The sequence below is a fragment of the Manis javanica genome, chromosome 4, assembly GCF_040802235.1.
Source record: "Manis javanica isolate MJ-LG chromosome 4, MJ_LKY, whole genome shotgun sequence".
Lineage (NCBI taxonomy): Eukaryota > Metazoa > Chordata > Mammalia > Pholidota > Manidae > Manis > Manis javanica.
Window position 1 is genome coordinate 165,897,993 of NC_133159.1, and position 13,781 is coordinate 165,911,773.

General features: G+C 41.4%; 1 protein-coding gene across 1 annotated transcript in view; it reads right to left on the reverse strand.

The window, feature by feature from the left end:
- Positions 1–409: 409 nt before the first annotated feature.
- LOC140849254 (serine/threonine-protein kinase TAO1-like) overlaps positions 410–13,781 on the reverse strand; it is a 171,158-nt gene continuing 157,786 nt past the window's right edge. The window contains 8 exon segments of the mRNA XM_073236243.1: positions 410–3,059; positions 3,062–3,112; positions 3,115–3,483; positions 3,486–3,589; positions 3,591–3,857; positions 3,859–4,249; positions 4,252–4,317; positions 4,967–5,080. Coding sequence (XP_073092344.1) covers positions 2,917–3,059; positions 3,062–3,112; positions 3,115–3,483; positions 3,486–3,589; positions 3,591–3,857; positions 3,859–4,249; positions 4,252–4,317; positions 4,967–5,080 — 1,505 coding nt within the window. The 3' untranslated portion in view covers positions 410–2,916.

Sequence of the window (13,781 nt, forward strand, 5' to 3'; positions counted from 1 at the left end):
AAGAAAAGATAATTTTCCCATGGCCATGATTTCAGAAAGTGAGAGACTGGCGAAGATCGTGGAGTAATGTATTAGGGGCAGAAGTCACAGACCACACTCCCTACCTCTCACCATTAATGAGGGAACTTCTACAGCACTGAGAAGAATGTCCATTTGGTAGATCCAACTTGGATGACTTGCAATGATGGGAGTACCTTTACCTCAGATACTATTATACATTTGTTTGTATGTCTTCCGGCAAGCTATACAGCAGCTAGGGAGTGAGTTCCCTGCTATATTGTGAGTATATGCATCGACATGGATTTCCCTACTCCACTGTAGGAAAAAAACATATAAGCCCCTTCTTTGAGTAGTAAAAAATGAACATAGGAGTCTTTCCTTTAGTTAAAAAGAAACTGAAACAAATCACTTGTAAGTAAGAATGCTTTATTTATTCAGTTGCTGAATCCTTTGTGACGGCAAGAGAAATAGAGAATACAAAAATACTTCTTGGGGAGCTAAACAAGGAATGTATTTGCTGATCAATGAAATAGAGGCAAAGGCATCAAATATGGTTAAATTTCACTATGTTATGCTCTCCACCATAAACAACAAATGTCTTTTGTTTTCCTAGTTTTCAATCCCAAGAGACAATGAATCTTGACAAATTGTTTTACTAATGAAGCCCATCTTAACACACCTAAAATTTGAATGTCTATATTCCCATACACATCAATGTCTATGAAATAGGTTTTATGTAATTGTGGGCAATAGTGTAGTTGATGATGACAGGACATAAACTACCTGTTGTTAAGCTTTTCAGTTACAAATTAACTTAAACTAAACTTGCTATTTTGCTCTTACCTGACTTAAAACTGAGTCTTTTGTTTCATGAACAATAAAAATTTTCAACACTCTGAATCAAATAAAAGTGTTTTAACAATCTGCCAATGTGACACACAACACAGTCTTGTGCTTTTACATAACTTATTCCTCAGTGTTACTGAGGTTGGTCATAAAAAATCTGCAATAGAACAAGTTGCGGCTGTATTGCTACTTAGAAAATACGTGGAGGACGTTTTTCAATTTGTTTCAATTAATAAGGATCAATGACAACTTATGTAGACCCTTTTACGTTTTAAGCACTGTGCTAGCTGCTTTGCAAACATCTATCTAATCCTTACAGAAGCCCTGCGAGGTCCTCATTATCTCTGCTTTACAGATGAGAAAACAGGGACAGAGTAGTTACTTGCCACACTTAATGTGGCTCATATTGGGCACCCCCCCACCCCAACAGCAATTACTGCCTTGAAATTGAATATCAGCCCCAACAGCAAACACCCAAATTTAATTTTCAAACATCAAACTCTTAGTTCTGAACACTTGTCCTCAGGTATTATAGGTTAAGACAATTTGGGCAATGCTACATAATATACAAAGGTAAAAAGATGCTTAGGTGAGGGTCACATAAAAGCCAGTGATGCCCAATAAAGTTCTCCCAGTGTTTGAAAGCAGAAAATCACCCCAAATACTACTTAAATACCTTTATCGGTTAGCTTTTGCATTACTTTAAAATTTTGTAACAGTAAAAAAGACACGATTACCTCGCCAATATCAGGCACACTACAATCATGAAAGAAGAAATAATCCCATGCAGTTCAGTTACTGGCCAGATCTCAGCCTTTGCAGCAGCTCCGCATTCCTAATTTGTAACTACATGTTCTGCATATGATACACTTAGAATTGTAAAATGAAAAAAAATCCTCAACAACTCAGGAGTCTTGACCTTCCTACACATCTACCTTTTGCACTGGCAGAAAAAAATAGAGGCTGGGAGTATAGGAAATATCTTAACATTTTACAAACATATTGGACAGACGGGCAGGGAGAACAGGTCTGAGTTATCAGATCTATACACCACATGAAAGAGACAAAAGAAAACTGCAGAGACTAGAACTAAGGAATCTCAGTTTCCAATGCCAAACTGTCCCTGCACACTGGCTCAGACTCAGTGGGTGGATTATTAGAAAAATAACCCAGTTTCTGATCTGACAAGAAAACATGTAATAGAAAAACTGAGGGGAATGGACAATTTATCAACAATTTAAAAACAAAATTTACGAATCCTACCTCCTAATCTGGCTTTGGCCAAGACAATGAACGGTGTATCACTAGATAACCAAGATGGGTTGAACATAAAACATACAATCATTAGAATAGCCAATCTCTAGACCCAGTGCCTTCAAAACTCTAGCCTATTTCTACACTATATTGCAATTCCTCTTAGAAACCAGAAACACCATAGCACATTTCATACAGTCTTATAGGAAATTTTTATGAATCTGCCAAGAACGATGACCTTGGAAGAAAAACTTTTTTGTGATATCCAATAAAGCAGCCACTAGTCATATGTGACTAGTATAAATAAGGAAGTGGATTTTAAGTTTCTTTTGATCTTAATGTAAATTTAAATTTAAATAACTATCATTGGACAATGCAGTTCTAGATATTAATTTTCAGCAAATAAAAATGCATTTTTAAAAAAAGACTCATTTCTTTAAGACACAACAAAACAGCCAGGAAATCACATTATTTGTTCAAAAAGAATCTTTCTCTGAGTAAATCCCTGAGTAGTAATGATTTATTGCCACCAAATCAGGCATGAGGAAATAAGGGAATTCAATGGCAATCTCAGCTTCAACCTCTCAGGTGTCTGCATTCCCAGGATTTCTCATGTATTCCTTTGAAGCTATTCCTATCTTTCTTAAAAATAAAAAAATAAAATCTTCTCCATCTGTGGCAGTACTCTCCCTGGGCAGATCCAATGACCTGGTGATCTGGGCCTTCCCATCCTCTAAACTTCATAGCACCATGATCAGAGAACACCTTAATTGTCATGGTTCAATAAAAAAAAGGGAAAGAAAACAGGCTTTGGCACTAAGAAGAAGAAAAATCAGGAACTGAAAAAGAAGAAATGAGGGCCATTCCCCCTAAACAGTTTTTCCAAGTCCATTTATGAGGAAAATCTTCAACTTCAGGAGACTCAAAAAGCTTTTCTATATGAATTTTCCGATGCTGGGATAGGCACTTCTGTTGAAACATTTCTCACAGTCAGTACATTTTTAAGGTTTTCTCCTAGGTGGGTCCTCTGGTGCCTGATAAGGTTAAAGCTTTGACTGAAGCATTCACCACAATCAGGACATTTATAAGGTTTCTCTCCTGTGTGAGTCCTTTGATGAATCACCAACGTGGAACTCTGACTAAAAGTTTTCCAACACTCAGAACATCTGTAAGGTTTGTCTCCTGTATGTGTTCTCTGATGTCTAATGAGATGGGAGCTGAGGCCAAAGCTCTTTCCACATTCCCAACATTTATATGGCTTCTCTCCTGGTTGGATTCTGCATTCTCCTATCATACTGCCATTTTGACTCAAATTTTCTTCAAATTCAGAACTTTCATAGAGTTTCACTCCTATATGCATTTTCTGGTGTGTAATAAGGCTTAACTTCAACTGAATTTCTTTCCGCATTCTGTACATTGATAGGGTTTTTCTCCTATATGTATTCTCTCATGCTTTATTAGAGTAGAATTACAACCAAAGCTTTTTCCACTCAAGACATTTGTAGGGCTTCTCACCTGTGTGTGTCCACTGGTGGCAAATCAGGCTGGAACTCTAACTAAAACTTTTCCCACAGTTGGGGCACTTATAAGGCTTTTCTCCAGTGTGAATCCTCTGATGTTCTATTAGGACATAACTATGGCTGAAGCATTTCCCACAAACAGGACATTCATATGGTTTTTCACCTGTATGTGACCTATGATGCTGAATGAGGTGAGAGCTGCTACTGAAACTCTTCCCACAGTCAGGACACTTACAGTTTCTCTCCTGTGTGAGTTCTTTCATGAATAATAAGATGTGAGGTATTGCTGAAGCTTTTCCCACATTCTCCACACCGGTAGGGCTTTTCTCCTGTGTGTGTTCTCAGATGCTGAATCAGGTGAGAGCTGTTACTAAAGCATTTCCCACACTCAGAGCATTTATAAGGTTTTTCTGAGTGGGTCCTCTGGTGTGTACACAAATGAGAACTATTATTGAAACTTTTCCAACATTTGGAACATTTGTAGGGTTTGTCTCTGAAAGAGGAGATCTGCTGGACAGAGGCAATGCAGTGTTCTGGATCCCATCCCCAGTGGCTGGGTTTCTCCTCCTCTTTTCCTGTTGAATTTCCTTGATTCTGTGGGTTGCCATTGTTCTCATAGGAATCATCACCTCTTTAAGTTGATCTCCTTTACAGTTATTGTGTTGAATGGTTTCCAAATTATCCTTCCTTTCATTTCCTGCAAGAATAAACAAATATTCTAACATATTCCCTAATCTCTGCCAGGGGAAGGAAATTCTAAGTTGCAACAGAGGAGAGGAAATAACAAAGTAGAGCTTCATAAATTATTTTATGTTCATTATTTTAAAGCTAGTTTTTACTTCTTTTACTCTGTGTTCATCAGAAGCAGGTGAATTTTTTATACTTAGTAACAATACTAATGAAGTTTTGTATGATTGTCAGCAATTGCCAAGGGGGATACCAATCTAAAAATAGTTTCCTTAAACTTTATTAGAAGACTGAAAAGAAAAAAAGGGATCTGAACTAGGGGAGAAACTGAATAAGCTACATTCTGAGATGAAAAAAGACAATACCTTAGTTAAAATCTGAGCAAATATAGGAATAACAATCATGCCCATTATTCATTAAGAAATAAATAAATTTGTACATGGTATCTCATTAATCCTGAAAAATATGTGAGACAGATATTAACATTCACTTAAACATGAAAAAAGTGAGGTTGTAAGAGTTACTCTAGCTTGTAAGTGACATAGCAGGGACTCAGATTAAAGTTTCTCTCATTCTAATGTCCTAGTCTTTCTATGTACTCTGTAGCACATCTTAAGATGAATCTCCAAAGGATTCATATCATCTTCTTGACCCCTCACCTGTAAAAGGGCTTTTCAAATTCTCCCTTTCCATGAAGCCATTAGAATCTGAGACCAATAGCTTTTGTTCTTTCTCCATCACAGTGATCACAGCCAGGTTAGGGATCACAAATCCTGTGGAGGGAAAGAGGTTAGGTTTGCAGGCATTTGTTAAAATTTATTCTTCCTTCCTTCCTTCCCAACCATTGTAACATAACAATTGTAGGCACACAATGGTTTGTGAACCATCCTCAAAATAAGAAACACAGTCTTTAGAAGTCCTTTTAGAAAATCTTATCTCAGATGCCAAGTGTTTAGAATTAAGGGTTAATCCAATTTACCTTTTCTAAGGAAATAACAATAAAAAATTCAATCTTCACATTAAAGTCTGAGGATCAAGCTTCAAAACTAGAATGCTAATATTCACTGTCCACTCAGAGATCAAAAATATTTATAATTGACGAAACAAATCTGTTTTGTGGATAAAGCACCAAGAAGACTTTAAAGAATCAATATGCCGCTATAAGCAGCAGCTACAGAGAAAGCACACTGTATAGAAAGAATAACTTCATCCTTGATGGAGAACAAAAACTTTGTCAATTTCAAAACTTAAGATTTATATAACAAGAAATTAGGACAAAAGAGGGCTGGAATAATCACAGCCAATAACCCCTAAATACAAAAGGGGGGCTAATGAAGGATCTTTTCCTTGTCTCTGACTCTCTAAGTTCATAATCACAATGTGTCTTTCAGCCTAAACTTTAGCTTTTGTAGGTAACTACAATCCCTGACCTACTTTAAGAGACTGAAAAATGTGATCTATTACTGAAAGGCAATATATGGCCTTGACATCCATTTCAGGATATAGAGACTAATATAATACAGGAAAAATGAGAGTCTAAAAGGATATATAAAGGCACACATATGGAAAACAAACAAAAAAAGGTATATTTATCATTTTCACCCTACTACTGCTTCTCATGTGCCAGGCACCGAACTAAATATGTGTATTTCTCATTTAATTCTCACAACAGCCCTCAGAGGTATATGAACAATAACCAGCATTAGGTGAGCAAAAAAGGCATTAGGAACCTTCCCACGGGCAAACGGCCACAAAGTGGGAGAGTAGTACTCAGTCCCAGGCCTGTTTGGACATCGTCTTTCACACTTTGATCTACTACAGTAAACTTAGAGCAGGAAACAGAGCGGGGAATAAACCCAAACTGCAAATGATCCTTAAGGAGGACCCTTACTTTGGAATATATTGACTGGATTTCTAAAAAACAGATTTACATTCCAAGACGTTAGGTCAAAGGGAGCTAGCATTCCCTAAGCACCGTCAGCAATTAGGGATTTGTTATCGGAAAAGGTGAAACTAGTCTAAATCACAAATATCCCCAGGGTTTGAGTAGGATAAAAAAAAAAGAACTATACATATTAATTTTTCAAGTGTTCGAATGGAATAGTGTTCCGCCGCCCGAGTTACACGTTTCCATGGAAGTCTTTACAAAGGAAGCCGCGCCATCATTTTCCCTAAGAAACCATTAATTTTGGTAGTAGATGAACCCCCAGGAACAGTGGCTCAGCAAAGCGGTAGCCTACTCAAGGCCATTAACAGTATTAAAAGGCTGTCATTCCACAGAGAAGGGCTGCTTTCAGTGTCTTCAAGCAGAGTGAATAGGATGGGGCCATGCTTGGGATGAGAATGTCTTCCAAAGATGCGCTGCCTGAAACTTAGCTTTAAGAACCATTGACAGGAAGCACAACTGGGGTACACTGCGGGGTAAGTTCCAAGAGACCAGATCCAGCCGACAAGATCCTTTAGGGACCCCGCAGGCGCGGCGGCCTCGCGACGGGTGAGTCTGGGCCCGCGCCCCTCGCAGCAGGGGGTCCCCCTCCGGGCGGACACCGCAGCCTGGGCGCTGCGGCTTCCACTCCTCCTGCCCGCAGCCCTCGACCCGCTTCCCCCCGAGATGGAACTCACTGTTCTGGGCGCTACCCAAAAGGCGCCCTGCACCCCCAGCAGGCCCAGCGCTCCGGGAGGAAGGAGCCTCGGCTCCCTCTGACCCCACCACCCGAGGGTCCCACACTCCCAAACCCGGCGCACGGAGATGGGAAATTTCCCCACCTCCCCGGCTTGGCCCGAGCCTCTCTAGGAAACGGTGCAGGCTCGCTCTCGTTGATCTTAACCCGCAGGGTCCTGGACCTGAAGGAGCGCGCTGGTGGATCGCCGTGCCTTGCGCCCTCTGATGTTGGCGCGCGGTGATTCTCATTCCTCACCCAGAGTCCTTACAGTAGGGGCCCGACTGGAGCTTGTACTTTCCCTTGCCATCAGAGCATCATCGGATTTATCATCACCGTCAGAATAAAAATGAATTATTTCCTAAGCGCCTGTTGTTTCTGTTCCCACCGCTGTGAACCGAGATACACACACACACACACACACACACACACACCTGTCTGTGAAACAGGCATCCTTCCATATATAAAGCAATTAGTTTACAAGACACCCTTATTAGTAACACCCAGAGAAGCAAACTCTCCTCTTTCATTACAGAGAAAATAGAAGCCAATCCCTTCATCTCCCCCATATCAAATATGCAAATCTTAAGACTGCTGCCCCGCCACCCTCTTTCTTCCCTTCTGTTCAAAAGAGGATTGGTCCTTCCTATTTAAAACAAGCCCTTCTCAGGTATTCACTTTCCTTCCCACCTTCTTGGAATTCCTACACTATCAACTAACTGCACAATTCTCTCACGCCCATCTCAAAATAGTCCTTCAGCTTTTCTTTTTTTTTAAATCTCACAAGGTTTCCATTTTATCTCTTCCCACCTGCCTTTTAATCCATGTCTCCTGCAGCAAAAACAATAAATCACCAGGATCACCAATGACCTCTGTGTAGTTAGTGCAGTTGGTATTTTTCAGTTCCCTAGTCCTTTTCCAGGAGTTTTGACACTGCTGAGAACTCCTTTCTTCTAGAAACACTCTTTTGAAGTGACACCACACTCTTCATTCCCCTCTGATATCTCTAGTCAGTCCTGTTAGTTTCTTACAAGCTTGATCTTCGCTAAATACTGAGGCTCCTCAAGGCCATTCTAGACCCTCTCTATCCTGGAATGTTCTCTAGGAACCTCTTTCATTCCCACATTTTACAATATCAGCTACACAGACAACTTGCAAGTGTTTATCTCCAGCCCAGGCTACCTATCCAAGTTCTTCACCATATAACCAATGGTCTACTTGACATCTCATATCAAAGGTCTCAACAACACCTCAAAAACAAAATGTCAAAATTCAAAATCTACTCTTACTTCTCCCAAATATACATTAAACACAAAATAAAATAAACCTGTTTCTCTTCCAATATTCTCTCTCAACCATCCATCGTTACACAAAAGTCCCTCCTTTTTCCTTACCTCCTGCATACAATCCATAGCTAAGCTTCATCTATCGTGTACTCGTACACAATTCTCAAATCCAGGCCCTTCTCCCAACCACCAGGGCCATCCTGAATTCAAGCAACTATCACCCCTCATCTGCAGGATTTCTGTAGCATCCTAACAATCCTACAGCTGTCCATCTTTGCCCCTTCTCATCCAGTCTCCTCAATGAATCCAAAGTGTTCTTTTCAAAAGATAATGTGATTCTGCCAGCTCCCTTTACCAAGTTAAAGCCCATTCATCCTTCAGACTTCAGCTCAGACATCACTTCTTCATGTATGTCTCCTCTCCTTGAACCTGCATAACCTTGTGTAACTGCCTCAAACAACAGAGTGTGGAGGAAGGGAAGAAATAGAACTTACTCTTCTGCCTGCTCTTAGAACCAGCCACCGGGCTGCAAGGAAGCCCAGGCACTCGCAGAAGCCATGTGAGGCGCTCTGGCTTGCGTGAGAAAGGCTTCAGAGGACTTCAGACCCCAACCATCATCAGACTGCAACCACGTGGAGTCCAGAGTGAGAACCACCTAGAAGAGTCAGTCTACCCCCAGAACTATGAGAGAAAATGCTAAAATGATTATTTTATGTTCCAAGCTACTAGGTTTTGGAATGAATTTGTTATACAACCACAGACATATTTAGTACATTGATGTGTGGTGCTGCCTTAACAAAAACCTAAAGAAAGTGTGGTATTGCCTATGGGAACAGGAGGCAGGCAGGAAAGAGAAATTCCTCGAGTAGTGTTAGTGGAAGACTAAGGACCTTAAGGAGCTTGTGAGTGACACCATTCTGTAAAGGTGTAGAAAGTGATCATTTCATGCTTGTAAGCTATACCAACTACTCAACTCTGCCGTAATTGCACAAAAGCAGCCATCTGCAAAACTAGCAAATAGGGGCTGGCTTGTTGTAATAATACTCTATTCACAAAAAATTGGGCAGCAAGCCCACCAGAAGTATTTTGCTGACCCTTGTTCTAGCTAAAGAGGTTTCAAGATAGAATAATAAAAGTGCCACATTGCTTCTTCTCACTGCCTAAGATTAAATGCAAGAGAAGAGAGACAAGCTAAAACAACAACCCTTGAATATATGAGCTAGAACCTGCTCCTTTGAAAACAAATTTTTTTCTCTCATCCCAGCCTCTCCAGATAGAAAACAATGTTAAAATTAAGAAATGGGAAAAGATAAAATATCAGGCACTTCTAGGAAATTTTGGTTTAAATAAGGGTCAGCAAATTACCAAAGTCCTTTTACAGGTCCTAAGGATGTGTCTTGATGAATTTCTATGTTAAACAATAGGCAACTAAAAACTCCAAAGGATCTTGTCCCATAACAACCGCACAAAGAGGCCAAGGCAGAGAAGGGTTATAACATGAAGATGTGTAGGCGTCACTTCTATCTAATAGAGTGTCAAGATTTCTGAAAGTATTGTATCAGCTGGGACTGAGAGAGACAGACACTACAACATGATAAGACGTCTTTGGAGTCCCCAGATTTTATTGGCAGGAAACAGGTGTTGAAAGCTACTCAGTCACAAACATGGGTCACTGTTGAAGAAAACCAGAATGTGTCATCTCAAGATATGCCTCTGGAACAGAAAAATTATTTTAACCTGAAAGTAATTACGAAGCAACAAATGAAGGAAAGCTCTCTCTACCCTCCTGCTTCCCTGCTTAAAAGCAGGATATAATTTCTCCTTAACTGGAGATGATTCTAGACTATTCCTATCAATACGACAGGAACCTGCAAACAAATATCACTATATGAGTTTCTTTCCATATATTTATTTTCTATGGTTTGCTGCCTTTGGAAACCTAAAACTGCTTTATTTTGTCTTCACATTTCTCTACAGATTTATTGTTTGTCAAAGATGCAATATAAACCAGACTTCTAAGACACCTCTTTGAGTTACTCTTTCCCTGAGTCTCTTGCATATAAAACTGAGTTATACATGTTAATAATCTTGCTTGTTTTTCTTTTGTCAGTCTGCTGTTTGTTACAGAGGCCCCAGCTGAGAACTTCAAAAGGCAGAAGGCAAAGAATTTTTTTCCTTTCCTACACTAGCAAAAGGCTACCTAAATTTCCAGACCTTTCTGTTCAGCCTTGTTTTGAGCCACCATGCTCTTCCCACTGGATGCCAAGCTGTTTCGCTTCTCTGAACACAGCTTGTTCTTTCCTATGCCTGTGCCTTTAGTTTCTCCTACAGTGTCATAGCTTCAGGCACCCCTACCCTTCTCCCTCTCCCCTACCTTCCCTCTGTCTGTATAGAACTCACCCACTCCTCATTTCAGCTTAAGTATTATTATCTCCCTGGTTTAGTCTCCCATGACTCTCCCAGGAAGACTTAGGCTGTTTTCCTTCCCAACTTGCACCACGCTCATCATACTGTATTCTACACCCCCATAGGCCCTGACCGATTAAGAAATGGATACGGGTATTAGATAAGGCTCAAAATCACCAGCTTGTCGCAGGCAAAGCTGGAGTGGAGAGCTGGTTTTGTGTCCAGGGCTTCCTATGCCTTCTCATGCATTAGACAGGCTTTGCTCTCCTGGTTGCAGAGCAGAAAAAATTTGCCCCAGAAATTCTAATGGCCACATTCACAAGAAGCAGAGAGCAGCTGAGAAATGTTCTATGGACAAGAAGACCTTACAGAGCCCAAGGGGGGCTGAACTACACACATGCGTTCAGCATTGTCTACCCCATCTCACCTACCAAATAAGTTGCTTTTCTTCACCCCATAAATGAGTATGGGGTAAGGACTGAGGCAGAGGGGTGAAGGATAGAAAGTGCCTTCCACCAGTTACATAAAAATAGAAGTCCTTATTTTATGGGGTTTCAGGAACATGAGGAGCAGGAAAGAACGGCTTTCCTTTACATCTAAAAGCTTCCTGAGGATGGCATTCAATAAACATCTTCGACTGGACTAGAAAATGAAGCCATGAGTGAACTTGTTCACCATATTGTCTTCTATTATAGTGGCTATGTAGACATGTAATCCAGGTTAGCAGGAGAGCTCTCTGAACGCAGGAACCTCATCTTATTCGTACAGTCCAAGTACATAGAACATAGCAGCAAACAATGTGTAAGTCCTGGGAGAGGAAATCCCAGAGCAAAATACCTCTGAAACTGAAATAGCTCAAAGGGAGAAATAAAGTTTAAAATCCGTTTATTGCCTTCAAACTGCAGTCTGGGGCCATCTCTCTTTCTTGCTCAGGCAGAAGCAAAACCAGCCGTCCCCCTCACCTCTGAGGTTCAGATAAGCCCTCCAGTTGCCCAGGTAATTACCCATGGATATGGAGATGAACAACTCTCCTCCCCTGAGGAATGCCTATTGATATGCAGATGCACTAAAGCCAGGTCACATCTTCTGGAAATATTACAGTTTTACTTACACAGTGAATATTGCATAGTTAAATAAACTCCTAGGATAAAAGATCTAGTATGCTTTGGGGACATATTCAATTGTGCAGCTTGGAAAATTTACCAAATACTATTATTTTTCCTTCTATTTCCTTGTCTCCTTTGTTCTTTCACTCACTTATTCAACAAACATTTAGTGTCACCTGCTATTGACTTCCTGAACAGGTCAACCTGAGCAGGAGTTTGGATGGTGTGGGTAAAATTGCAGTATTTCCAGAATCTCTTGCCTGGCCTTAGTGCATCTCCATATCAATAGCGTTTCCAAGGGGTGGAGAGAAGTAGTCCATCTCCATATCAATGGTAACTACAAGGGTCAGCAGAGAGCATCTCTGGACCAGAGAGATTGGGTGGGCCCCCAGGCCCCCCAGGCCCCCTCTCTGGCAGCCAGTTGGGAGAGACAGGGGAAAGCAGAAGTGGACGACTGCTTGTAAGCAATAAATGCGTTTCTCCCACTTTATTTCTCCTTTTGACTGATTTTGGTTTCAAGGGTATTTTGCCCCGGAATTTTCCCCCTGAGTTACAGATAGATTGGCCTGGCCCCTGGCTAGCTGGTACAGGGTACTGATAGACTGAGCTTCTGCCTTTCTCCAGCCATGACTGCTTCCAGACATCAGTGCCAATGAGAGAAACAGCAGAAACTGTCTGCATGTGGGATCCTCCGCGAGTGTTTTTAGCTTCACATTACAGAAGACCTGACATACGGTGCTTTAAACCATAAGGACTTACTATTGACTTAAGAAATGTCTAAGGCAAGCAGTCCTGGGACGGTGGACTGAGCAGCCCAGGAATTCTGGGTCTCAGAGATAGTGGGTCTCTGAACCGACCTACCCCAACAATAGTACTTGCTATGGACTGAATTGTGTGCACCCCTGCTCCCCCCTACTCCCCTTCCTGTTCATATGTTAAAGTCCTATCTCCAATGTGATGGAATTTGGAGGTGAGGCCCTTGGAAAATAATGAGGTTTAGAGGAAGTCATGAAGGTGTGGCTCCATGATGGGATTAGTGGCCTTAATAGGAAGAGCCACGGAGGACTTGGCTTGCTTGCTCACTCCCTCTCTTTCTCTCCCATGTGGTGACTCAGGTCAGAAGGCGGCTGTCTGCAAGCCAGGAAGAGAGCTTCTCACCAGAAGCCAGCAGTGCTGTCACCCTCATTTCAGACATGCAGACTCCAGCCAGAACTGTGAGAAAATTAATTTCTGTTGTTTAAGCCACCCACAAGTCCATAGTATTTTGATATGGTATTTTGCTACTCAAGTTTACTAATAGAGTTCTGGTCTGACGACATGATCAGAACACCTTGCACTTGGTTGTCAGTTGTCAGGTTTTATCCTTTGCAGGGATGCTTGTGTTTTGCAACAAAGGTGATTAAAGTGGCAGGCATTTCTCCAAGCCTCAGGAATGTGGGCACAGTGATGCCCATCTCCCAGAACTCTGAGGATTATTTTGATCACTTTGAGTGGTGGGCTTTCTGGTGCTTTCAGCAGATCTCTGGCTCCTTTTCTTCATCATCCCCCTGCCAATTCTCCCTGCATTATTTGGCCTGGGACTACACACAAAGAATTGTTACTAAAACAATCGCTGCTCCAAATTCCTGTTTGACTGACTCGGCACCTCCAGGGTGGAGTCAGAGAAGAGACTTGGCTTAGGGAGGGCATATAGGCTGGCTCAGGGCAGCAAAGATATCAGAAACCCAAGAACCATAGATGCCCCAGTGCAAAGGATCACCTGTATCAAAATTGATACCAAGGAGATTGCACCATCTTTTTTGAAGGTGGCCAGGGGAAGCAGGCGTAGAGGTCGGAGGGAAAATAAATGTCCAGGATCATTTGATTCTGGGACTACAGCAAATCAAAGAGATCAGCAAAGCAGAATCTAGATTGTGCCCATCTCATACCAGCTTGGATGGCTCTGTTTTTGTCATATTAGATGCTCAAGATTCTAAACTGTGTCACAGGTGGCTCCAGAGACAGCCGTTTGGTGAG